Source organism: Equus asinus, chromosome 5 (assembly GCF_041296235.1).
Source record: "Equus asinus isolate D_3611 breed Donkey chromosome 5, EquAss-T2T_v2, whole genome shotgun sequence".
Lineage (NCBI taxonomy): Eukaryota > Metazoa > Chordata > Mammalia > Perissodactyla > Equidae > Equus > Equus asinus.
This window is the reverse complement of record NC_091794.1, coordinates 23329946-23357291: the sequence shown is the minus strand read 5'-3', so window position 1 is coordinate 23357291 and position 27346 is coordinate 23329946. Positions and strand designations below refer to the sequence as shown.

The 27346-nt window shown below is 38.0% G+C and overlaps 1 protein-coding gene across 7 annotated transcripts in view; it reads left to right on the top strand.

Moving 5' to 3' along the window:
* Positions 1 to 27346, top strand: part of HSPBAP1 (HSPB1 associated protein 1) — a 72314-nt gene that overhangs the window by 1317 nt on the left and 43651 nt on the right. For 6 of the 7 annotated variants that reach the window (XM_070508983.1, XM_070508981.1, XM_070508980.1 and 3 more), the window contains exons 2-3: positions 10896 to 11081; positions 19144 to 19325. In XM_070508983.1, the coding sequence (XP_070365084.1) occupies positions 10896 to 11081; positions 19144 to 19325 (368 nt within the window). Of the gene's footprint in view, positions 1 to 3501; positions 3693 to 10895; positions 11082 to 19143; positions 19326 to 27346 lie in introns of those variants that run through there. The other variant, XM_070508984.1, reaches the window with a different exon arrangement.

Sequence of the window (27346 nt, the reverse complement as noted above, 5' to 3'; positions counted from 1 at the left end):
AAGAAACTAATTATAAGTTCCTACTGACAAAAGTCACTTGGTTCTGTACCCCAGGGTACATGAACTTCATCTGTATCTCCAATCCATTAATCCTTCCGTTTCTGTCCATCTGTACCCCCTTACCCAGTTTAGAGTGTGTGTCAGTTTATCATTATAATCTCTCCTTTGACAATGCACTATTCTCTTGTCCCTCTCTGCCTTTTATTTTTCTGGCAGAACCCTTCCTCTGGCTGAACCCAACTTTTACCCTCTTTGCACCTGCACCTGTATGGTTGAACTTTGCTGGAAAAAGTCTGGACAAATTGGTGACACTAAATTGAAAATGGCCAGCCTCTTGAATATTCTCTCAGCATGATCCTATTTCTCTGATAAGCCTACTTTCTTTCTCCAGTGACAGTTCCTCAGACTCTCTCTCTCCATCTCTCACTTTCAGCTGATGACTTTGCAAGTCAGGTCAATTCTGCATCTAATCTGTCCACTTTTTTCCTCCTTCACTGTCAGACCCTTGTCCACAATGTCCATATTTCTCATCTAAACCACTCCTGTATCTTCAGGCCGTGTGTTCTTGTTTCCTGTCTTATGTCCCCCCAATCCCTTCTCCATTCAGCAAGAAAAAGTGACACTCCCTTACTTGAAATTCTTCAGTGAATTCCATTGCACCCAGAATTTAGAAACTCCTGACCATGGCCTACAAAAGTCCTTGGTCTGAGCTCTGCTGTTGTCTCCAAGAGCATCTCTTGCCATTCATCCCCCTCCTCCTCCCACCTACTTTCTCATATCTGGCTTGTCAATCTTCAGGTTTCATAGTATGTCACCACCTGAGACCTTCCTAAACCAACCCATTGAAAACAGTTGTGGTTTTCCGCTGCATCCTAACCCTAGATGTTGTGTAGTGCTGCATCCTGCTTCCTTCCTTTCACTTATCACGTTCTGTATTTACTTGTTTATTATTTGTTTCTTCCATTAGACCTTATGCACCTTGAGGGCAGGACCTATGTCTGATTTATTTCCCTCATGTGCCCAAGCAGCAAGTACCATGCCGGTGTATAGTGGGCACTTAATACATATTTGTTGAGTGAATGAGTAGGGGAACCCTGTACTAAGTCCAGAGGCAAGAGGAGAAAGAGCATGGCATGGTCCAGGAACTGAGAGAAATTGAAATGAGAAGTGGGATCCTGCAAGGCACCTTGTACCAAGTTAAGGAATCTGGACTGTAAGACAGTGGGAAGCCTTTGAAGAGTTTCAGCTTGGGGAGTATCTTGGTCAGATTTAGTTTTAGGAAGATCACTCTGTGAAGGGTGGAGGGTACGTTGGAGGGAGAAAGACTGAAGAGCAAGGTACTTAATCCCCCTTAGCCTCAGTTTCCTCCTCTGTAAAACACAGATTTTTGTGAAAATTAAAGATAATTGTGGATTATCTAGTATAATGTCTAGCAGGAATTAGATATTCAAAAAAGGTAATTATTTTTATTAATAGAAAGTGCTGGCCTTGGTGACTGACTGATGTTGAACCTGAGAGAAAAGAAGAATTTCCCAGTGGGAGAAATTAGGAACCTTAAGAAAAGGAGGTGGTTGGGAACACTGTTGTTTTAATGTGAATGCGTAGAGTTTAGGTATGGAAAGATGCTGCAAAAGAGATGTCAAGCATGCAGCTGGGGAAGAGGAGGTTTTTTATATATATATATATATATATACACACATGTGATTCGCATACCATAAATTCGCCCATTTAAAGTATACGAATCAGTGGCTTTTAGTATGGTCACAAAGTTATGCAGCCATCACTTCTATAATTCCAGTTCATTTTCATCACACTGGAAAGAAACCTGTTACCCACTAGTAGTCACACCCCATTAGCCCTTCCCCCAGTCCCTGGCAATCACTATCTACTTTCTGTTTCTGTGGACGTGCCCATTCTGGACATTTCTTATAAACGGAATCATACAATATATGGCCTTTTTTGTCTGGCTTCTTTCACATAGCATAATATATCTATGTTGTAGCATGTGTCAATCCTTCATTCCTTTTTATGGCTGAATAATTATTCCATGGTGTGGATATACCACATTTTGTTTATCTGTTCATCAGTTGATGAGCATTTGTGTTGTTTCTACTTTTTGGCTACAATGAATAATGCTACTATGAACATTCATATATAAGTTGTTGTATTAACGTATGTTTTCAGTTGGCATATATCTAAGAGTGGAATTGCTGGGTCATATGATAATTCCATATTTAACTTTTTGAAGAACTGGTGATTCTTAATCTTGATGTCCTAAGGAGGGAAAAAGTCTGATGAAACTATGGATTTGCTCCCCTGAAAAATGCAGCATGCACACACAAATATTTGCAAGTGACTTTAAATTTTTGTATTTAAGGGGTCTCTGAATTCCATCTGTGGAACGTTCAACCCTATTTTAAACTTTCATCCTCCCCAGAAACACCACTTTGGAGTGACTGCTTATAAGCATTACAGAGTAAGTTAAGTGGGCAAAATCCTACTGGAAGAGAAGGCTTTGCTTTAAATTAGGTAAGGGTTATGTGAACAAAGGTACATAGACTAGATAAATGCATGTGAAAGGGTCAGGGTGATGAATAATATTGTGGGAGTCATAGAAAAGTTGATTTTTGAGCAAACTTATTACCGTTCCATTATCAAAAAATATTTTAATGTACACTATAAACAGGAGACCCTCTCATACAGTGAAGTAGAAGATAGTCTTTGCCCTAAAATAGCTTATAAACTATAGCTTAGAGTTTTGGGGAGAAGACAGATAAAAAGAGTTGTCGTATAAGACAGATCCACAAGGCAGGAGGCAATTAGATGGGATGCAAATATTACACACATTAAGTGCTTTGTGGGCTGAGATGAGAAAGCATGAATACAAATTGAGTTGGTCTGTGCTTCCTAGAGTAATTTGAATGCATAGAGTTCAGTATAGTTCGCCTATGGAATTGATGGAAGAGGCCATTTGTGGTGATGGGAAGCCGGGTTGTGGAAGTGAGTGGAGAAAAGCCCAAGGCACAGAGGGCGGGGAGGGAGGTGAGGAGACAGACTGGTTCTGCTAGAGTGGAAGCAGTGGCCGAGAACGCTGGTGCAAAGGAGGAAGAGTGTATCCTTTGAGACCAAAGAAGAACAGGGTGAACCAGAAATGTTGAAGTGAAAAAGAGGGAAATCATGGGTTTCAGATTTCTCAGAAAAACAGAGCAAGGCACCACACAGAGTGAGGAAGTGGAGAGGGGTACTGGGGGTTTGAGAGAGGAAGCTTTGGCGTGGTTGCTGTAGGCGCGAGAGGGATTAGGAGTCAATTACTGATAAATAGTGTGATGGGGAGCAGGAAAGGGAACTGGTGGAGGTGAGCGTGAAATTGTGGAACTGGTCCCGATCTTTTGAGTCTGTTTCTGATTCTATTCAACATCGCATTATGCAAAAGTGGAGAAAACAGATGGTTAGGTTTTTTTTTTTTTTTTAAAGATTTTATTTTTTCCTTTTTCTCCCCAAAGCCGCCCGGTACATAGTTGTGTATTCTTCGTTGTGGGTTCTTCCAGTTGTGGCATGTGGGACGCTGCCTCAGCGTGGTCTGATGAGCAGTGCCATGTCCGCGCCCAGGATTCGAACTAACGAAACACTGGGCCGCCTGCAGCGGAGCGCGTGAACTTAACCACTCGGCCACGGGGCCAGCCCCACAGATGGTTAGTTTTAATAAAATTTAGTATTTTTATTCATCGCTAGAAATGTGGTGTAAATTCAGAAAACATTTATTTATTTAGCATCAGTTTATGCCAAGCACTGTGCTGAGTTCTGGGGACATAAAAGTAACAGGCTTGCCTTCAAGGATGTGATATTTCTTATTTGAAGTAATAGCTTGAAAATTATTAAAAACAAATGTGAGATGAATAGGCAAGGCACAGAGGATTTTTAGGGCAGTGAACATACTCTGTATGATATTATAATGATGGATATATGTCATTGTACTTCTGGCCAAACTCATAGAATGTGCATTATACTTTTGTCCTCATACTTTTGTCCAAACCCATGGAATGTACACCATCAAGACTGAATCCTAAGGTAAACTGTGGACTTTGGGTGGTTGTGATGTATCAGCTTAGGTTTATCCTGGTAAGAAATGTACCATTCTGGTGAATGATGTGGGTAATGGGGGAAGCTATGCATGTGTAGGGGGAGGAGACGTATGGGAAATCTCTGTACCTTCCTCTCAATTTTGCTGTAAACCTGAAACTACTCTAAAAAATAGTCTTAAACAAACAAACATGAAACTACTTATTGTTAAGAATCAACTTAAATTCTGAATTCCAGGATCACACATTGGTTGAAGCATTTCAGTGAAAGTAAACATTGCAATTCTTTGAATCCGATTCAGTCTTTTAGACTGAGGTTATTATATTTCTTTCTGTTGAGCTCTCATCATTTTAGTTGTAGCCAGGTTTATGCCTTGATGAAGAGAAGAATGGATTCTTAGCAGCTCTTCTTCCAGGCCTTCCCAAGGATGTAGGTCATTCCCGAGTTGTAGGGATTTGAATTTCATATAGAGCTGACACTGCTGGATGACTGGATTTACTGCTCTTGAGTTGGAGATGTCATACTCTTCATGCCATTCTTGTTTTCATTTTTTTAAAAAGGGCAGTGGGAGGCAGGGGGGTTTAAAGAAAAGCCAAAGTCTGGGTAATCTTTTTTGTTTTTAAAGATTGGCACCTGAGCTAACATCTGTTGCCAATCCTCCTCTTCTTTCTTCTTCTTTCGTCCTTCTTCTTTCTTCCTTCTTCTTCTTCCTTCTTCTTCTTTTTCTTCTCCCCAAAGCCCCCCAGAACACAGTTGTATATTCCACTTGTGAGTGCCTCTGTTTGTGCTACATGGAACACCACCTCAGCATGGCTTGATGAGTGGTGCCATGTCCACGCCCAGGATCCAAACCTGGGAAACTCTGGGCCTCTGGAGTACAGCATGCAAACTGAACCACTTGGCCACAGGGCTGGCCCCTCTGTAATCTGAAAAAGTAAAAAATTCGCCTGCTGGGGCATCTGTGTAGTTCGTAAATTCATAAATGTAGCTAAAATCCTTTATATTTGATAATGATGGATATCAGAAAAGCTATATTGTTGAATATTTTTAATTTTGGTTAAAAACATAAAACTTATCATTTTCACCATCTTTAAGAGTACAGTTCATAGTGTTAAGTATGTTCACGTTGTTGTGAAACAGGTCTCCAGAACTTTTTCACCTTGCATATCTGAAACTGTATCCTGCTAACAGCTGCCCGTTTCTCCTTCCCCTCAGCCCCTGGTAACTGCCATTCTACCTTCTGTTTCTATGAATTTGACTATTTTAGATACCTCATATAAATGGAATAATACAGTATTTGTCTTTTTGTGACTGGCTTTTTTCGCTTTGCATAATGTCCTCAGGGTTCATCCATGCTGTAGCCAGATGAATATTCCTTTTTAAGGCTGAATAATATTCCCCTGTATGTATAAACATTTTGTTTACCCTGCCATCTGTCGACGGACGTTTGGGTTGCTTCCACCTCTTGGCTATTATGAATAGTGCTGCTGTGCGCATGAGTGTGCAAATATCTCTCTTCAAGACTCAGCTGTTGAATATCTTTGATGAAATACCCATTTTATTTTGAATTATGGAAAATTTACTTAGTGGAAGCTGAGAAGTTAGATGTTACATTTTGTAGTTACATTTTGGTTGAAATTTTGAAGATACTTTGGAGCATTTTAGAGAGCATTAGTCTTTAAGACATTGTGCTTTCTAGTATTAACTTCGCTTAAAATATAGATTTACCTTTCCTTGCTTTAGGTTTAGGACCAGTATTACTTTTGAACTTGTAAGTATTATTTGTGAGCCATTTTGTGGCTCATAAATGGATTAAAGTGAGAAGGAGAAGACAATTTTCTGGGTTGGCTGGACAGGAGGATGGTAGCCGTTTGGCATGTAACTGTCTCTTGTCCCCGGCCTGAACCTGCTTGGGTGTCACCACCACACCAGGCATTGGTATTGGCAACTTTGTGTCCTAACAGCCTCCACACTTCCGTTTGTGGTTTCTTCAATGGCACCACCTTCTAGACCTTGAAATTTCAAGGTTTATGACTAGTCATCATTTTACTTAAGCACTATGTTAACATTCAGGAGAATTTTCTTAGTCTGTATTGACATTTTAAAATAGTGACTATAAAATGAAAAATTATCTTTGGCTTAAGTTTACCATTTGGTCTTTAGGACAAATACAATCATTTTGTTAAGTAGTACTTGCATAATTCCATCAGTGTTTTTTCTGACGTGGCCCGAATGGTCCTTGGTTTTTATCCTAATATCTACCATTCCAGAAGTTTTATTAAAATTTCTTGTATATATATGTAATAGTTGTCAGAGTGATGAAAACATCATAGGCTTACATGTATATATTTAGAAATAAATTAGCTCACCCTGCCGGGACCCAGTTTTTTATTCCTGCTATGTCACTATGGTGAGTCTCTGACACATTGTAACTTGTAACTTACTCTTGTGTCACCTTCTGAAAGTTTTTGAATAGAATTAAAAACTATTAAATTTAAATTTAATAGTTATTAACATTTCTTTTAAAATTATACTTGACATAAGAGGTGAGTTAATTTCAATTTCATGATCTTTGTCTTTGTTGTATTCTCTCAATATTAGGAGAGTATTCTGGAAACTTGGTAAATTTTCCTTATTCTTGCCTTGAATTCTAAATCTTGGATATAAAGCCAACCCAGATATTAATTGACTAAAGCCAGATTGCTAGAAAATTCAGAGAAATAAGATTTCAAACTATCTTGTACTTTGCTTTAATTAAAGAAAAAATTACTGAGAAAAAGGCAATTTGCTTTTTGATGATGTTTCACTATCTCTGAAGAATTAGTTGCAACCAAAGCTGTAATAAATCCTCTGAATAACGTGCCACACTTAGAGGGAGAAAAGACTATTGTGCAACACCTAGGTCACTCATCTGTTTTTTCAGCAGTTTCTAAGTCATCTGATTAGAAATTGCTGCTGGGTGCAAGTTTAGACCAGAATACCCTTGTGCTTTAAAGGCTGTCAGAGTTACTTCAGAATTTTTATAACTCTTTGCAGATATTCCTGCCATGAAATGACTGGGTACATCCTTAGGCTATTTAATTAATGCAATGTCGATTGCATTCTTCTTTAAAGGAAATTGTAACACTTAAATTTGTTAATTTAATTGCCCAGTTCATTGTTGATTAAGCTATCAGAAACCAAATTAGTTTTATCTCACAACCAGCTGATTGTTTTATCTCACTGATAGGCCTGAAATTCTGTAAATATGCTAATTTCTTGTAATGGTGAACATCCTCTTGCTCTGTTCTGCACACACTTTATAGCACTTTTCATTCATTTAGCAGATGTTCGAGCATTTAATATATTCCAATCACTGGGCCAGGTGCTTTCTCAGCAAATTTTACTTTTTAGAATCTCTTATTAAATAACCTCTGGGATGTCTGGGACTTTTAGATCAGATCGTTAAATATGCTTTTTTTCCCCTTAATTTAACCTTATGTTAGAGGAAAAAATATTTATTGACTTCTTTGAAGCTATTCTGTCAAAACACTATTCGTGTGTTACTAATGCCCACGTACTTGTTTCTGGAAGGGCGCCTAGACATGTCTTACCCAAATATGACAGCTGTTTTGGGAAAATTCAAAGCCATGTGGTCTATTCACTCCAATTTAAGATAAGCAGAACAAAATCCCCACCCCAAAAGGGCAGGTGCTTCTATTTTTCTCTGCCCTTTAGAGTTCTCGAAGCTGAATGTTCAAAGTCTGACTATTTTGCCTTAGAACTGAAAGGATGCCACTGTGGGTCAGACCAGCCGTAATTCATCCAGCCTAAGCCACAGAGCGCTTTACAGGGAGAATACGGTTGTCCCTGAAAACGATAGCCCCAGAGGGCAACGTGTTACGCAAGTTATGAACTAATAACAGAGTCTTAACTATAAGAGTTAATTTTTTTATGTGAAAGGATTCAGGAGGTAGAAATTTGCTAGTGTTGGTCCAGTGACACAAAGATGGACATCTTTGCATTGTTTTGGCTGAGGTTTGCAATTTTCACAACTTTTCTCTCTCAAGATGGCTAGCCATTCTGTCTGTTTTCTAGGCAGAGTGTAGGAGAGGAGGTTACGGGCAAAAAGGCTGACTCAGCAACTTCAGACACATCTCTGGCCACTGTTATCTGCAAAGGAGTCTAGGAAATGTAGTTTTTCAGCCACTCCCATTGCCCAAAGTTCTGTTAGTGAAGAGGATGAGAATGGGTGTTGGGTAACTATTATAGGTATTAACACATACACCCCTATTACAGGTATTAACACATACGGCCCTACTCCCACCCCCCACACACATAGGCACAAACCAAAACATTCTTCTCTCCCCAAGAGCACACATGCATTTATTATCTATGCATTGATCTAAAGCTTTCCTGAACCTAATTATCTTTTCAGGTTATACTCTCCCCTGAGTTTTTAGTGTTAGTGTAAGTCCCACAGTTTTAATTCTCTGGAGGCAGGATTGTGCAGTGGAAAGAGCACTTGGCTTGGAATCAGGAAACCTGAGCTATAATTCCAGTTCATCACAGGTGTGTTGACCTTTGACGTCTGAGCTTCTGCTTCTTCCTTTGGGAAATGGAAATAAGATACCTTCTCTGGCTGTGTTTTACTGGCTTCTTAGAAGATCAGATGAGCACTCTTATTTTAATATATATGAAAGTACGCGGCAAATAGTAAAGCAGTATACAAGTAAATATATGGTATTATGATGATGGTTTTCAAAACCAAACTCTTCATCTTCCCAACAGAATGAGCTGTTGCCCCTAACTTTTCTCTTATGGCAAGTCACAAAGTCTGGAAACCTCAGTCTTCCTTATAGCTGCATCTGCCTCCTGCCCTGTCTCTTTGGTTGTAATAGTCTTTATATTATTCTTTGAATATTTCTCCATTCCTGTCATCTCTGCCACCCTTTATTGTTCAGGGCCTTATTATCACACTTCTTGCTTGGCTGTTGCAATGGTTCTCTGAGTCAATCCTAGTCCCTACATTTCCACACATTTCCACATAGCCCTTGTTTTTATTATTAATGGATATAATGTACCATGGGAATGTACTGTGGGAACAATGTTTAGTAAATATTTTTCTACTTATAGACGTTAAGTTGTTTATATTTCAGTTTTTATATTGTGGTAGTGGGTATGTATATAGCTTATGATTAACTATTTTGTTACAAACAAATTCCCATAACGTGAATTACTAGGTTAATGGGTTCCTTGAGATTTCTGCTTCATTTTCTCAGTTGTTTCCCAAAAGTTAGTTCTAATTTGTATGCCACAAACAACAGAGTGTTATCATGGATGTATCGTAGCTTTTCATAGTCTAGCTAAACTTAAAAAATATGTAATAAAAAGTCCAGCTTGTCCGTTTCCACACACACGGAATCCAGGCGCTCCAAGTCCAGGAAGATCTGGCACACCGTGTCTAGGTGACCTCGTACTTATGTTTATAGGCTGGTTTGGGTTGAGACCTTTAATGAGAATTAATCACACATGCCAAAAGTGGCGGGGGCGGGGGGAGGGATCTCAAGGAAAGTTAGAAAATTTTGTTCTGGTCACATCCCATTTTCCTTAACATGGCTCTTCAGCACTTAAGGTCACTTGGGGACAAACTCCGGGCTTCTTGCACTTGGAGACCTAAGGGCACCTTCTCTCTTCCTCACTCCACGTGGGCCCCAACCCGTCTACCTGCCCTTTCCCTCTAAGCATCCACCCTCGTCTCCTCCTCGCTTGGGAGCCCTGACTTTGTAGAAGGTGACACATTGTTCTCAGATGTCCACTTCTGAGGCTTAGAGTCTGCTCACTTTCACCAGGTGCTTAGGAAAGGATTCCGAGTTTCTGCCCTTGTCTGAGAAAGGAGGCCAGATTGACTTAAATTTTCATTTTCTTTAAAAATAAGCCTTACATTCAGACAAGTACAAATTACTCAAGTTCCTCGATGAGTCCTCCCCATTCCCTCTTCCTCTCATCAGAAAGTTTAGAAGAAACTTGGATGATGGGAGAATTTGGGTTATTTATGAGCTTTTCTTAGTCTTTTGAGTTAAGGTAATTACAAGTTTGGTAACTGAAATAGAGGGTTTAGCTGATTGTTCTAGAGAATCATAAATATATGTTTTGGGGGTCAGAGTATGAAGCATATTTTGACTTTACCAAAAACCTTTCATCTTAAGATGCCTTTGAAGAGAAACCTACTTGTTCTTTTAGTTAACAAATAACTAGTCTTTACTATCCTATCCAGGATTAACATTCTGTGATTCTGTGAAATGTGTTGAAGCACTCAGTACGTCGCAGTGTTAGTTCGTACATATCCCCTGTGCTGTTGATGGATGCAGTTGAAGTCGAGGATTAACACTGACCTCCGTCCTGGCACATCTTTTGTCTTCTTAAATCTTGGAATAAGAATAATCTCTCCATCATTGAGTGCTGTATTGATTCCGTAGTCTTTTCGGCACAGACGCGTGCTAGAGCCAGGAGACTCACTGCTGACTCTGCAGCTCTGGCTGCTCTGGAGTAGTTCCCATCAGCATTTCTCATACAATCCTTCATTTATTTATTTATTATTATTATTAATCCTCTCTTGGAAATTGTAAATATTTTCTAACATTTAAAATTTAACAGGATAAAAATCATTTAAGAATTATGGTTCTTTGAGGCCAAATAGTAATAAGTGAAGTGTAAATGCAATGTAATTATACAGAATTTGTCATAATAGAAATGATATCAGCTATTTTTTTGTCATGTTATCTGGAACTACCTTATGGTTATCTATCCTTTGCTCTATTTTTTTTTCTCCCTAGGTGAACCTGTCAAACCTTTTACACCAGAGAAAGCAAAAGAAATTATAATGTCTTTAGAACAACCCGCAGTCTTCTGTAACATGGTTTTTGATTGGCCAGCGCAACACTGGACTGCTGAACACCTTTCGGAGGTCCTTCCTGGCAAGCGGATACGATTCAGGATGGGACTGAAAAGCACTGATACAGGTAGGACTACAAGCACAGTCATGTGCCGCATAACGTTTCTGTCAACGACGGGCTGCGTGTATCATGGCGGTCCCGTAAGCTTGGGACCATACAGCCTAGGTGTGTAGTTTGTGTATGTACACTCTATGATGTTTACACAGTGACAAAATCACCTAACGACAGATTTCTCAGGGTGTATCCCTGTCATTAAGTGAAGCATGCCTTAATCACGGGAATGCCTCTTCAGTAGCATGCCCACATTCTGTTTCTTTATCTCTAGAGAATCCTTTATTCCTCATCCTCTTTTTGACCCATTTGCAGATAGGAGAATTTTATTGGAAGTTGTAGGATAGTTTCTGTTAAGATTTCTTTTTAGACTAAACAACCTAAAGTTTATGGCCTCATGTAAAATGTATTTGTTCATGTATCATGGTTCATTGAATGTGATGGACAATAAATATTTGTTAATGTGTTGTTATATATGTTCTTGTGTGACTGAAAAAGACGAATGCTAATCTCATAGTCCCTTCCACTGTTGACTCATGTAGAATGTGTCCTTTTATTTGTGGCTTCAGGCACTATTTATAGTGCTCAGTCTTGGTTGTGATTTTATCTCTGCTTTATCAGCTGCCTGACCTCTATTGCGTTGCATAAACATGAAACGTATGTAAAGCTGTTTTGTTCATCATCTTAAGAAGCCGTTAGAGTTTGCTCCCTCTTCCTCCCTGAAGACTTGGAACATTTTGATTTTTTACCTTATAGTCAGATAAAGCAATTACTGTTAACTCTAAAAATAATTTAAAGGAAAAAATAGTGCTGTTTCTAATCTTAAAGAGTTCATAACCGTTGTCTGGCTTCAGAACATGTGTTTAACTTCTATTTAAATATGAGTAAGTTTGGGAGTCTAGAAATTCACAGTGTTTTAAGCATTACTGTGAAGTGGCTCTATGAATATCTATTAAAAACTCAGAAGGAACTAGAAAATTACCCACCTTCACTTCCAGTTTCTCCAAGCTTCTTTCTCTTGTGTTGACCTTTTTGTATTTTAAAATTAAATACTACACCAGCAGCAGCCACGTCAAAATCAACCTGTGCTTTTTCCCTCTTGATTTTAGTCAAATAAATCTTCTACTCACTGAAGTGTCTCTTAGACAATAATTTGGAGAGAAACAGGAATTGTAGTTGTTTTCACATTCTGGTTAGACTCCAAGTACACTACCGCTAAGAGCTAGCAGTCATCAAGAGCTATTGTGTCCAGCACTGCTCTGAGTTTTGTACATACTAACTCTCTTAATTTGCTTCAGACCCTCTTAGAATGGCACTCTTATTATCCTGGTTTATAGATGAGGCACAGTAATTTGACATTTTCAAGTTAATACTTAAGCATAAAAGAAAAAGAAGGTAGAAAGTCTCTGCAGTTGTGGGCAACTGCTCTGAGTTTTTACTAAAGATGATTTGTTCTCTTTTGAAATTCATAGAAAATTCACATTACATAAAAGTCACCATTTTAAAGTATACAATTCGGTGGTTTCCATGTAGTCACAATGTTGTGCAACCATCACCACTGTCTAATTCCAGAACATTTTCATTGCCCCATCAGGAAGCCCAGTACCCCTTAAGGAGTCACTGTCTATTCCATCTTATCCCCAGCCCCTGGCAACCGCTGATCTACTTTATGTTTTTCTAGATTTGCCTGTTCTGGACCTCATACAAATAGAATAATACAATATGTGGCTTTTTGTGTCTGGCTTCTTTCGCAAAGCATGTTTTCCAGATTCATCCATGTTGTAGCATGTATCTGTACTTCATTTCTTTTTATTGCTGAATAATATTCCACTATCTGGATATACCACATTTTGTTTATCCATTCATCAGTTAATGGACATTTCCACCTTTTTTTTTCTCCATTGCTCAACAAAAACTTTATGAGACATCAGACAGTATTTCCACTTTTTGGCTATTGTAAACAGTGCTACTATGAACCTCTATGTACAGATTTTTGTGTCAGTGTATGTTTTTGTGTCTCTTGAGTTTATACCTAGAAGTGGAGTTGCTAAGTCATACTGTAACTCTGTGTTTAACCTTTTGAGGAACTGCTCAATGGTTCCAGGCAGCTGAACCATTTTAAATTCCCACTCCAATGTAGGAGGGTACCAGTTTCTCTACATCCTTGCCAGCACTTCATTTTTTACTCCAGCCATTCTAGTGAGTGTGAAGTGTTATCTTATTATAGTTTTGATATGCCTTTCCCTAATGACTAATGATGTTGAGCATCTTATCATGTGCTCATTGACCTTTCGTATATCTTTGGAGAAATGTCTTTTCAAATCCTTCACCCGTTTTCTAATTGAGGTGTTTTTTGTTTGGGATTTTTTGGGTTTTTTGTCTTTTTGTTGTTGATTTGTGAAAGAGATCTTTATATATTCTGGATCCTGGACCCTTATCACTATATGACGGGCAAATATTTTCTCCTATTCTATGGGTTGTCTTGATAATTTGTTCTTTTAAAAGTTATTTCTTTGAGTATAATGCAATATTTCCACAAGCAGTGTAGGGTAGTGGCGTAAGAGAGCTTAACTCATGTTCACATTTTGGCTTACTGTGTGACTTTGGGCAAGTCACTCAACCTTTCTGTATCTTAGAAATGTTTTCAAGATTAAATGCATTCACATGTATAAAACATTTAGAACAGTGTCTAGCACACAGTAAATGCTCCAAAAATGTTATTTAAAAATAGAAATAATTAAAAAATAAAAGTATGGATTTCCTCATTGTAGAAAACATTGAAAACATGGGAAGATCTGAGAAATTTTAAAACACTTGGTCCCATTACCAAGAGATAACCACTAGTTGCACTTTGATATATGTCCATGCAGGCCTTTTTGTATTTTAAAAATAAAGTGTTAATTTTCACAGCCTGCTTTTTTTTTTAATATAACGTATTCTGAGCAGCTTCTCCTGACATTAAATGTGACTTTTAAATGACTCCCTAATATTCCATTATATGTTCATATCATAGTTTATGTTAAAAATCCTCCTATTTTGATTATTTAGATTGCTTAGAAGTTTTAAATTATAAATAAGACTGTAGTGAACATCTTTGAAAATAAATCTTGTCCGAGTTTCTGATTATTTGCCTGGGATAGATTCCTAGGAGAACGATGGAGTCGAAGGGTGTGAACATTATCATCAGTAGCCGCACCATCTATGAAGCTTCTGATACCAGAGACCTCTGAGTTATTCTCATCGCCTCTCTAAGTGGTGTCTGGTGACCCGGTGACTTACACCCTAAACATCTAGTATCCACTAGCTTCTCTCCTTCTCTCTGGCCATCCTCTAGTTGGGGTCTCTCTCACCTACACAACCATAGTAGCCTTGTCCCTGGTCCCTCTGCACGCCCCCTCCACCTAGGCCATTCTTCATACTGTAACCAGAGACAGTTTTTAAAAAACAAATCTCATCTTGTTTCTCTGCTTAAAACCCTTCAGTGGCTTCCCATTACCCTTAGGCTAAAGACCCAGGTTTTTGTCTCGTGTAGAAAGCTCTGTTTGCCTGTCAGCTTAATCCCTCTCCCTCAGTGCAGGCCAAACGAGCATTCATTTCAGTTTTTGTGATTCCGGAGGTTTACTGCTTCTTACTTCAGGGCCTTTCCATCTGCAGGCCAGCCATTCTCCTCTCTCTTCTCGTTTCCCCTTACCCCAGCTCTACCTAGTTAATTCCTCTTCTTCCTTCAGATCTCGGCTCAAATGTCATTTTCTCACGGAAATCTTTCCTGACCACATCTCCCTCCCCCACCCCCCAAATCACATGAAGCTATCGAGTTACCTCAGTGCCCCTTCTCTTTCTCAGTAACGCTTAGCCAAGTTATAATCACATGGTTAGTTGTGTTTAAGTAAGTAACTGTTTAAAGTCTCTCTTCCCCTCCAGGAGGTCACCTGTGAGGGCCAGGGCGGTGGCTCATCATGCACCGAGCGCCTAATGGACATTCAGATATTTGTGGAGTGACAGCATGAAAGGCCTTTGGTCCATATGGCCAAGTGCTTTCCATTTATTCTCCTTCCAGAAAGAGCGAGGGTGCCTGTTTTGCCTCTCCTTTGCCCAACTGAGATTTATCTTTTAAAAGAAAATCTTGCTGATAGGTGAAAAATGGTATCTCATGATTTTAATTAGCATTTCTTTGATTGCTGGTGATGTTGAACATGTGTTCAAGTTTATTAGGAACTTGTATTTTTTCTGGTAGTTGTTCTTTGTTCCTTATTTGGGTTTCAGGTTTTTGAAACCTGAAAATAAATTTCTTTTTTATTAAGAATACTGTATTTGTTTCTGATGTGTTTCCCAGTTTATTGTTTGCCTTTTGATTTTGCTTCACATTTTTACATTTTTATATAGTTAAATAATATTTCATTAACATTTTTATTCTTATTTATCTAGAAATTTCTTCTGTATCTTTTTTACATTTTACTCTTTATCCATTCCGTATTTATTTTGATATATGGTGTTCACTGACTTTTTTCTAAACAGTTGTTAGAAATAACAATACCTCTTATTTTAGTACCATTTACTGAATAATCCCTTTTTCCCCTACTGACTTTGAAACCACCTTTATTATATTAATATATTCTTTTATATTCCAGCTTCTGTTTTTTGGACCATGTACTGAGCTATCAGTTTTGAGGCCCATTAAACACTTTTTAAAAACTATTTTAGCAACTGGTATATATTTTACTGTTTGAAACAATGACTCATCCTCCCTAATGCTCTTCTTTCTCCGTATTTTCTTAGTTATTGAATTTTATTCCTCTAATGAATTTTAGAATTAAACAATGTGCTCACATTAAACAAATCCTTTGGGGATTTTAAGTGAAAATTCACTAAGCACTGTGAATTAATTTGGAAAGAGCTACTCTGTGATAATACTGTATCTTCCTACACAAGAACATGTTATTTTCATTTATCGAGTTTATTCATCTCTCAGTAAAAAGATTGGAGTTTATCATAGGTCTATAAATTTTTTAAAATATTGTAAATTTTTTATATCTGTTATGAAGGAAATATTTTTGCCTATTATATTTTTCTAACTAGTTGTGATTGGTACATGAATGAAAGCCATTCATTTTTGTATGTTCATTTTTTTATCCAGCCACTTATGAGTGTACATAATTTTTTAGTATGTTGTTGTGGGTTTTCTGTGAAGATGGGCATATTATCTTAGAAGGATTGATAACTGTTTCCTTTCTGTTTCATGTATTTCTTATTTTTTTTTAGGTCTTGGTTAGAATTTTTCTAGAGTGCTTGGAAATAATAGTACTAATAAATAGCATATTTGAACATATTTGTAATGTATCTCTTAGTTTCTTTTAGGAAGCAGATAGTGACATCACACAACTCTTTTGAAACCATTTTGGATCAAATTCCTTTGCCAGCATATGTGCTCAATGGCAATACTGTATCTCAGCTGACAGTAATTTGGCAAGCAATTGTAGAAATAACCCTAAACATTTGTAAATAGGGAATGGAGCAGTGATCAAAAGTTCTCCCCAGTACCCACATACCATGCAGTGTTCCTTGCTTGTGAAATGATGAAATCTAACAAAATAGAGGAATATTTGTTTGCCTGCTGTGCAAAAAATATTTTAGCACTCCCTTTTACGAGAGTTAAAAGCAAACTCAATTTATACACTATTTCCAAATCCCGAACTCAGTTGAGCTGCTTCGTACCTGACACTTTCACAGTAAGTGGGATGCAAATTGCAGCTGCCTACGCTACTTCGTTGTTAAACGAAAGAACAATAATAATAAAACTAGAAAGGAATAACTTTGTTGCATCGAATAAACTAAGAAAAACAGCTGTACCACCCAGAAAGACATGGTCATGATAACAGAATGAAAACAGCACCTTTGGTGCTGCTACTACCAGGAAGGAGTGAAAGACTCTATTTTGAAATCACTATGCAAATGAAAAAGTCTATCATTTCCATTCATTCCATTCATTGTAATTTTCACCTGACAGTGACTGTTCTCACATATAATTTTTGCATTTTTAGATTTTCATTTTTTAAAGTACAGAACTTGATGTGACAGAAGACAAAGTCCCCTGGTGAGGCTGCAGTGCAGACATGCCTGTGAAGCTGGCCTTACCTGAGAAGTCCTTCTCAGTCCACCCCAGCGCCCAGTGGCTCAAGTAATGGCTTCAGTGTTCAGTTGCATCAGTAGGATTGAATTCTGTGAAGTGAAAACTCAGGAGACAGTGTCCTGTCTTCAGGCTTACACTGGAGCTTACTGAAATGATTTAGAAATGACTCCTGTTTGCCTGCGCCGTGCAGCTTTCTTGCCACATGGCTTTGTGTTTATTAAAAAACTCGGATGTCCTCCTAGCCGTTATGGTAAATTCTTGATGGTGATGTTGATAATATTAAGAGTTTATGTATATTGATGGGTTACTGTGTGCCAGGCACTATTCTAAGTACGTCTCAAAAATTATCAAATTTAAATAGTTCTTAAAGATGCAGATTTTTATCTTTTAGATAAATGTACCCTAGTAAAGTTTTCCTGTTTCTCAAAGCAGGTGACCAGTTGATGAAGTAGATGAAGTAAGATGACTCTGACACACACCCTCCCTTCTATTACTTCTCTGCCATTCTGAGGTTTTAGGAAAAAGTGAGAAACGGGTAAAGATAATGGGGATAATCCTAAGCAGTTCAGGCAGAAATGGGAAAATATAAAAGCTGTTGAAATAAGAGTTTGAATACCCTTCTCCTCCTGCTATTAATATAGCTAACTTTTAAGGGGCCCGAAGTAAATATATGAATGAATAATAAGTACTAATAATAGTGCCTAACTTTTACTGAGCATCTGCTATGTGTCCAGCGTGGACCTAACTGATTGACATGCGTTAGATCTGCATCCCCGCTGGAAAGGATTTCATGCTTTGCAAAGGAGGTCATAATCAGATCTCTTGAATATTAGCTTTCCAATGCACACTTAAAATATTCTGCTCGCTGCCCTCAAAAAATTAATTTCATCACTATTTAGAGAAATAATTCTTGTATAAATGAGTCACACTCATAATAACAAAGCACTGTGGGCAGACAATAGACCTCTGTAAGCTTTTTCCTGATCAGCCCTCATCTCTAGTGGTCTTTGCCTTTTTCCTATGTGTCTATGGCACAGAATTTTGCATTTAATTATGATGCCTCAAATTCCCTATTCTAGTGAAAGCTTTTTCTGTGTCTCAATATTCTAAACTCAAGAGTATGATCTATTTCTTTTATGTTCTCACAAGCCTGAGCACAGTGCTAGTTACAAATTAGGTACTTAATAAATGATTCTGAAATAAATGAGTTAATGAATAAATGAACAAACTTTAAATTGCCATTGTCCACTTAATGATTCTGAGGAGCTGTGTATAATATACGTGCAGTATAAAGTCAGAGAATCGTCAGAAGACAGGTTTTTGGTGTTGCTTTTTCTTTAATCTGAAGATGAGTTCTCAAACTTTTTGGTCTCAAAATCCCTTTACTCTTAAAAAATTATTGAGTACCCCAATGAGCATTTGATGATGTGGGTTATAGCTAGTGATACTTACCATATTAGAAATGAAAACTGAGAGATTTTAAAATACAAGGACATAAGCACATATTCCATTAACCGTCAGAGCAGTGACAGCAACGCATGTCATGTGGCCTCTGGAAAACTCCACCTCACACTCATGAGAGAATGAGAGTGAAAAAGGCAAGTAGTGTCGTAGTATTACTATGAAAATAGTTTAGACCTCACAGACCCCAGAAGAGGTCTTTGAGAATTGATAATCTGAAGTGTTGCACTGGATTACTGACTCAGGCTATAGTAAGGGTAGTCTTTAATCTTAAAGCTAAAACCGTGTTTTTTACTTTTATGTTTAATCATGAATATTGTGAGTGTTGTAAATGGTTCTAATTATATAGCAAGTACAAAATTAATTTTCAATTAATGTTAAAGGATAGCTAACATCTTTTGGTTGAAATTATCTTCATTTGAAAAAACAGCAATGTTTAGAATCTGTGTTCAGTCTCTACATTTAAAGCTGGGTTCTCTTACATTGCAGCTCCTCAGTTTGAAACTGCCTGTAGTTACACAGAAGCAACACTTGAAGAGTTTCTGACCTGGAACTGTGGCCAACCTCGTATTTCTGGACCATTTAGAGATTATGATCATTCTAAGTTCTGGGCTTATGCTGACTATAAATATTTTGTCAATCTGTTTGAAGACAAGACAGATATTTTCCAGGTAAGTCAATACATTGTTTTTCATCACGGTAATAATTTCTTCTTGAGAAAAGATCACAAATTATAATTTCCCTAGTACCTTTTTCCTTCACTGTCTTTTTCTCTCAAAAGTAGTTATCATGAGTCTTGTGTATTTTATCCACTCAAGCCAGAAGATTTGCTCCTCAAGAGGACTGTCATGTTTGGCTCGCACAGCTGAGCAGCCTTCTCACTGTTTTCCTGTTCACCAAACTTCCTATATACTCTCCCTTGCCTTTACACAGCACCCGAGCTGTTTGAAGTACATTGGGAGCAGAGATTGTGTATAAAACTTCATTTCCTCCTGGCCTATGTCTAAGTTCTTGTTCTGTCCGCGAGGCAGACGGAGGTGCACAGCTGACTACATGAAGAAGCATTTCTGGAAGCCTAGAAGCACTGCGGGCTGCTGCTGCCGTGCCTGCCTGCACTTGGGGGTTTAGTGCAGGGTGAAGGCCTGACGCAGGGAGGGCTGTGCTCCCGGTGTTTGATTGTAGAAGTCCTGCAGGAGGATGGGAGCGCGTGCAGAAATAAGAATGTGGAAGTTCTTTGCTGTGTGTTGACATAACTGACAGCAGAGTTTGCAGACTGCCATATCCTCTTTTCTTTTAAGTGTTTTCTACCTCAAACTGACGGTTTATTTTGTGGGGTGATTTTACAAACTCCCTGCTCTGGTTTCAGTGCATGTCTAAGGCATAGGGCAGGGGGTGGGAATATTCCCAGGAAGCTGTTCAGAGGACTCTGGCTTGCCCACAATCAGGCCAAGGCTCCAGAGTTCTTTATCCTGCCCCTAATCCTTTGTAGAGCCAGCCCTGGTGGTCTAGTGGTTAAGTTCTGATGCTCTCACCGCCATGGCCCACGTTCGTTTTCCTGTCAGAGAACCACACCACCCATCTGTTGATTGTCATACTGTGGCAGCTGCATGTTGCTGTGATGCTGAAAGCTATGCCGCCAGCATGGTCACCTGTGGTGAACAGTTTTCAGCCAAGCTCCCAGACCGAGACAGACTAGGAAGAAGGACATGACCACCCACTTCCAAAAACATTGGCCATGAAAACCCTGTGAGTAGAGTGGAGCATTGGCTGATAACAGCACCGGAAGGTGAGAGGATGGCGCAGGGTTCCGCTCTGCTGTGCACAGGGTCGCTCGGACTGGGAATTGAGGGCGCTAACAACAGATCCTTTGTGGAGAGAAGTATTTCATCATCACTGCGGGCTGTTCACCCCTACTCCTCTCCTCCTGCCGGGCACCGCCACCCCCTCTCCGCACTTTCCTCTCACATAGGCTGCTAGTCCTTAGACTCCGGAGTACTTTTACATTCAGCCTATACTGCATTTGTCTTTTTCACTTTGCGTTAAGGTGTAGATGCTGATGTTTACATAGTTATTATAATACAACTACCAAAACTTTGTAGCTTTCCTTTATTAAATTTTTTTTTTTAAAGATTTTTATTTTTTCCTTTTTCTCCCCAAAGCCCCCCAGTACATAGTTGTGTATTCTTCGTTGTGGGTTCTTCTAGTTGTGGCATGTGGGACGCTGCCTCAGCATGGTCTGATGAGCAGTGCCATGTCCGCGCCCAGGACTCGAACCAACGAAACACTGGGCCGCCTGCAGCGGAGCGCGCGAACTTAACCACTAGGCCACGGGGCCAGCCCCTCCTTTATTAAATTTTTTATGTATTTACTTACATTTTGCTTTTTATAAAAAAAGGAAAAATATATCACCTGCCCCATAATTGTTAGTTGAGGATATGTTTTCGTTCTCATAACCGTGAAGGAAATGCCTCAGTTTTGAAAACATTCAGTAGATGCTTTCTGAATCCAAAGTCTATCCCACATCTACTATTTGCTCATTTTTTGAATGATAATTTTTAGGTAACTTTTTTTTCTTATAACCTTAGTTGTGATCACTTTATGGATCTTTAACCCTGGAAATTCCAGATATCATAGTTAATGTTTAGAGTATTTTATTTTATTTCTTATAACCTCCCCACTCTGTATATTAGACTAGTACTTTTTTACTCCATATTTCCAGTAAAACATTGTGTAATGGTAATATTTATAAATACTTATAGTTGGTGCATACTTGGCCTATGATTTAATAATTATCCCTGTTTTAAGAAAGCTGAGACACAAAAAGGTAAGTGAACCTTTTGTGAAATTAGACAACTAAGAAAGACGTAACCTGCCCTCCAAGCTTTGCCTGCCGCACTGTGTACTGCAGGGGGTCCGATACCGTCAGTTCCGTGGGGCCTCTACAGCGTGGATTAAGGACTCCATCTGTGCTGAGTCTGGGCCCACTCTGCCTTGGCTGCATCTCTCTGACCCCATCGTTGTTCTAACTCAGCCCGGGCGTGATAGCACTGGGCAGACATGCGTCCTGTCCATTAAGTGTGGATATAAAAGGCAGCCTTTTGATAATGTGCTGGAATTCTAATTGACCCGTTATAAAATCTGATATTTTTAGTTGAATGAGTTTTCTGTCAGCTTCACATTGTGGTGATTAATTCTCTGGATTGGAACAGGCCGGTCTACTATGAACAACCAAGTCCATTAAGATTATATCATTTTTTATCTCAGAGTTTTCTGAGCACCAAGTCCTCTTACATTCCAGGTACCTAAGTTTTTGTTGTTTTACTTTTACTGTATAATTCATTCAGTTACTAAGTCGTATTACTTAGTGTTTCAAGCTTTCTTCCATCTGTCATAAAATGGTGGGTAGTTGAGCATTAAAACTGATAAATTTTTAAAATATTTATTAATTCACTCAAAACACACTCATTATACTCATATGAAAATAACTGTATTCAAAATTTTTAAAAATTTTATGAGAGGAGTGGCATTCTTTTACATTTTCGTAAGTCTCTTTAATGTCTGGCTTCACAGAAGACAGCTGGATTCTTCTATCTGCTTCTTCATTCAATTTGTTGCCGTTTGTTGGTTTGTTTGAAGTATATGGAGAATATCTTGCCTCATGCATGTTTGCAGCTGAGAGAGAGGAGTATTTTAGCAGCCTTTTTAGATAATTGTGGATTTTTTTTAACACTCCACCACACTTGACAAGAGGTGATTTCTTAAAGGTTTGTTTGCTGCAGTACAGAATCTGAACCCATAATTGATGAATTCTTTGTATTCTTAGAATAAAATCCATTGATCTGTCTTGCATGGAATGGATCTTTGTAATGCCTCAATCGGCCATTTGGAAAATATTGGTTTACTGAGTTACATAGATCTTCCAAGTGTTGACAGATTCCCTATACTTCATTATTTAAAAAAGTGACATTTGTTAATATCTCCGTTCTCGTCAAAAAAGTCTTTTAAGTAATAGGAAGCTTTCAAGCTCAAGTGTTTCAAGATAGGAGTTTCAGAAATCATTTTCATTCTGTTCAAAATATTTTCTAATTTCCCTTGTGATTTATTCTTTGGCTTATGGGTTATTTAGAAGTGTAATGTTTCGTTTCCAAATATTTGGAGATTTTCCAGCTACCTTTATATTCGATTTCTAATTTTACTGCGGTCAGAGAACATACTTTGTGTGATTTCTCCTTTTAAATTTAAGTGTTTTATGGCCCAGAATATAGTCAATCTTGATAGACATTCCGGGGCGCTTGAAAATAATGTGTATTCTGCTGTTGTGTTTTATAAATGTCAATTAAGTTAAATCGATTGTTTTCAGTCTCCTGTATCTGTGCTGACTATATAGAGAGAGGTATTGAAATTTCCCAACTATAATTGTGTATTTGTTTCTTTTTCAGCTTGGGTTGGTCAGTTTTGGTTTCATGTATTTTGAAACTGTTATTAGGTTTATACACATTTAGGATTATTATGTCCTCTTAATGGCTTGATCTTTTATCATGATGAAATGATCCTCTGCCTCCTGGGTTCTTCCTTGTTCTGATGTTTACATTGTCTGAAGTCTACTTTGTTTAGTTGACCTTTGGTTAGCATTAGCATGAAAGAGGAGTACTTACTATATGATTCCATTTATATAAGATTGTAGAACTTGCAAACAAGTTTATAGTGACAGAAAATAAATCAGTAGTTGTCTGAGAATGAGCAGGTAGAGAGAGATGGGTTACAGAGGGTCGTGGGGAAACTTCTGGACCTGATCAAAATGTTTGTCATCTTGATTGTAGTGATGGTTTCTCAGGTGTATGTAAAAATTTGTCAAATTGTATACTTTAAATATATGTTGTTCATTGTACGTCATTTATGCCTCAATAAAGTTGTTTTTTTTTAAAAAAAGAATACGGTGCTACCAATACACTTTGATTCCACTGTCTTGACACCAGCAGTTTGATTCATCATTGTTTTGTGCCATCAATGCAAATGTCAACACAGTGAAATAGGCAAATAACATCTTAATGGTATTATAGAAATAATTTCAACCTCACAGATCCCCTGAAAGTGTGTCAGGGACCCGCAAGAAATTATTCTTTTAAATAGCGATGAAATTAAATTTTTTTTGGCAACTAGGAGAATATTTTAATGCACGTTAGAAAGTTAATATTCAAGAAACCTGATTATGATCTCCTTTGCAAAGCATGAAATCCTTTCAAGAGGGGATGTAGATCTAATGTATGTCAATCAGTTAGGTCAATGCTTGACACATAGCAGATGCTCAGTAAAAGAAAGAACCCTGGTCTACGATATCACTTCTGAAATTACTCTTTATTCCTCCAGTTCTGACTCTTCTAATTGATTCTAAAACTGTTTCTTATGAAACCACATTTCAAGTCATGCTCCAGATTAAATATTGAAATATGTTAATGATGTTCACAAACATTTCATGATTTAAAATTGTATCGGGATAGCATTTAAGACTCTCTCCGGTATGACTGACATGACCTGTTTCTTCTGATAAGTCCCTGACTAGTCTCTTCGCCAAGTGCTGGACCGCCATGTTCTCTCTCATCTTCTGTCCTTTGCCCATGTTCTCAATTTCTGCCTATTAAAATTCTGCTTCTTAGGGCCTGGCTCAGATTCAGCCTTGGCTGTCACTCCGTCTCAACCACTTGTACCCACATCCATCCATCCCTTGCCTTCATTCCTTTATGTTTTATTTGCATTGTTATTTAAATGATCGATGACACAGAGTGCTTTCGTCTTGTTCCTCTAACAATATTGTAAGCTCTTTGGGCACAGGGACTGTGTTTTATAATTTTTTATTCCCCAAAACTGCTAACGTAGCGCTTGAATACATAATAGGTATTTGAATGATTACGTAAATGTGTTTTTTTCCTGGTCTTACATTTCTTGTTTTGATATTTCTTTGGTCTTCAGGGCCTTTCAGAGAATGTTTTAACTTAAACCCCCAGCTTTACTCTTGTCACATTTTCTGTGGCTTCTAGTAATCAATTGTAGCATTTGTCAATCTTGATAAGAAATTCTTAGCTCTCTTCAGCCTTCTATTAGTTTTATAAGGTTTTGCTTTTAGCTTCTACTTAAAGATTCCATCTATTAACCCTTTTCTTCCATAAAGTAAATTAATCTGCTGATAATTATGTAATATTTATATATACTGGTAAATATACTGATATGATTGGAAAAATATCCTGTGGCCTTAAAGGTGGCCAGAAGTTATTATTTTGATGCTTAACTGACTTTCATGTCTGGCAAGTGAAATCAGTCCCCTCAGTTTTTAGTTACACATCATATCATTGGCTAATCTAAGTAAAACATGTATTCGGAAGATTTTGTTCTCTACTTCCCAAGGAGAGTAGGGAATGGGTGACAGTCCCACATAAAATTCTTTATCTCTGACTCACTAGGTAAGAATGACAGGTGTTACCTTTTGTAATTATCAGTAAGTATCATCGACATTGAAGCTATTAAGAATCAACATATGGCAAAAGGAATTTTGCCCCAAGAATGTTTCCCGTGTAGATTCCATTTTATGTTGTGATTCACACTGGCTACTAAGAGTCAGGAGTCTTGTTAAGACACCAGGACACAGAATCTCAAAGTACAATATGTGGAAGATTAGTTCTAACCTGTCTTGGACTTTATAACGTAGTTATAAGAGTGTGTTGAAATTGAACCTGGTGGTTTAGTAATGATTAAAGGAGTTTGATGGCTAGTGGTGATGATGGGGCAAATTGGAATGTAAGAATTTGGGTGTTTATCCAAGCCTGTCTGTGGGTAGAGTTAACTCCTTCTCCTCTGGTTATGTTACCTAAGGTAATTTCCCTAGGGAAAAAAGAGCCTTAAGTACTTGCTAATTTATAATGTCCATCTAAGGAGCTGTTTGAAATTTAAATTGAAGTGTTTATCCTTTATACGTTTTACATCGTCATTATAGTTTATATTGTTTTAAAGTTCCATTTTTGTTGGTTTTGACCAGTATTGGTTTTTTTCTTTTTTTTCAGATGTAAGTTCGTTATGGAGTTATGTGTAATCAGTTTTCTGTATTTATGACCTAAGCCTGGAGAATAAATAGAATGAGACACATTTTTTTCCTTAAAGATTGGCCGTGAGCTAGCATCTGTTGCCAATCTTTTTTTTTCCTTCTCCCCAAAGCCCCCCAGTACATAGTTGTATATTCTAGTTGTAGGTCTTTCTAGTTCTGCTGTGTGGGACACCACCTAAGCATGGCTTGATGAGAGGTGCTAGGTCTGCGCCCAGGATCCTAACCAGCAAAACCCTGGGCCACTGGAGCAGAGTGTGTCAGCTTAACTGCTCGGCCACGGGCTGGCCCCAGAATGAGGCAACTTTTAATATCATTGACAGACTCACATCAACCATGACTACAAGTTGCCCAAACAGCATGGTATAGGTAAAAGAACAAATAGTTTTGAGTTGGAGCCTCCTCAGAGCCTAGAGCTTAGACTAGCTCATGTCAAATCTAGGCTCTGAGAATGCCCCAACTCAAAATATACCATCTTTTAGAAGTAAACAACTTAAGAATGAATTATTTTTTGGTGATTGGTTTACATGGTAGGCTAAAAAAAGTGATCCTTCAATATTATAAGCATCTTACCAGTTTTTCTTCAGTTCTTTGGTTAAAACTAAAAATTATGGAAGATTTGGTGACTTGTACAGCATTTTTTAAATGGTGTTTGGTTCTCTAACAGTTATTTAACTTGTTAATTGAAACAGGTTTAGGAGCTACTCAAGATAAAAATAGACTAGTTACGTAGATCAGTAACTCAGCAGTGTGTCAGCGTTTGTTGTGCTCGCTGTTAGTACTGGAGATGCCAACCTGAATGAAGCTGGGACTCCCTTGGGACTTGAAAGTCAAATGCGGAAACCAAATCTTAATATAGAAGAGTATAAAATGTGCTGTTAGAGTTCAGTCCTGTTTTTGACGTTATTTCATCACTTAATTGGTTGTAATAGTTTTGGAATATTGTGCATAATCAAGAACACTGAAGCATATACATTTTCTTAAACTTTTTTGTTACAATCAGATTTTTAGAGTCTCTCATTTTGTTTAAAGTGTTGGGAACATTTTTAGTTAAGCAGTTTTCAAAACTGATCCTCATTGCTGTTATGTGTACCTAAAGGAATCCAGTTTCAAAATATTCTTATAACAGAAAGTAGATCAGTGGTTGCTAGGGGCTGAGGATGGAGACAGGCAGACTGATTGCATGGTAAGAGGGAACTTTTTGGGGGTAATGGAAGTATTCTGTCTTGGTGGTGGTTACACTGGTGTATACATTTGTCAGAACTTGTTGAACTGTACTCTAAAATGAGTGCATTTTATTGTATGTAAATTTTACCTCAAGAAAATTGATTTAAAAAGAAAACTAGGCAGTGGAAAAAATAGTTTCTAAATATTCCGTTATGTTGGTATTTGAGCTCTATCTCCCCAACTAACTCTTATCTTCCACAAATGGCACAAAAATCTCTTGTCACCCTGTGTGTCCTGGTTTTTTTATTTGGGAAATATGATTACTCTATGTGCACATCAAATAAAACCATCTTTCTTTATAAATTGTATATTATGTTCAGAACATCATGACAAGGCAGAGCAGTCCAAAAGAAAGAGGAGAGTTAAGTACCTGCC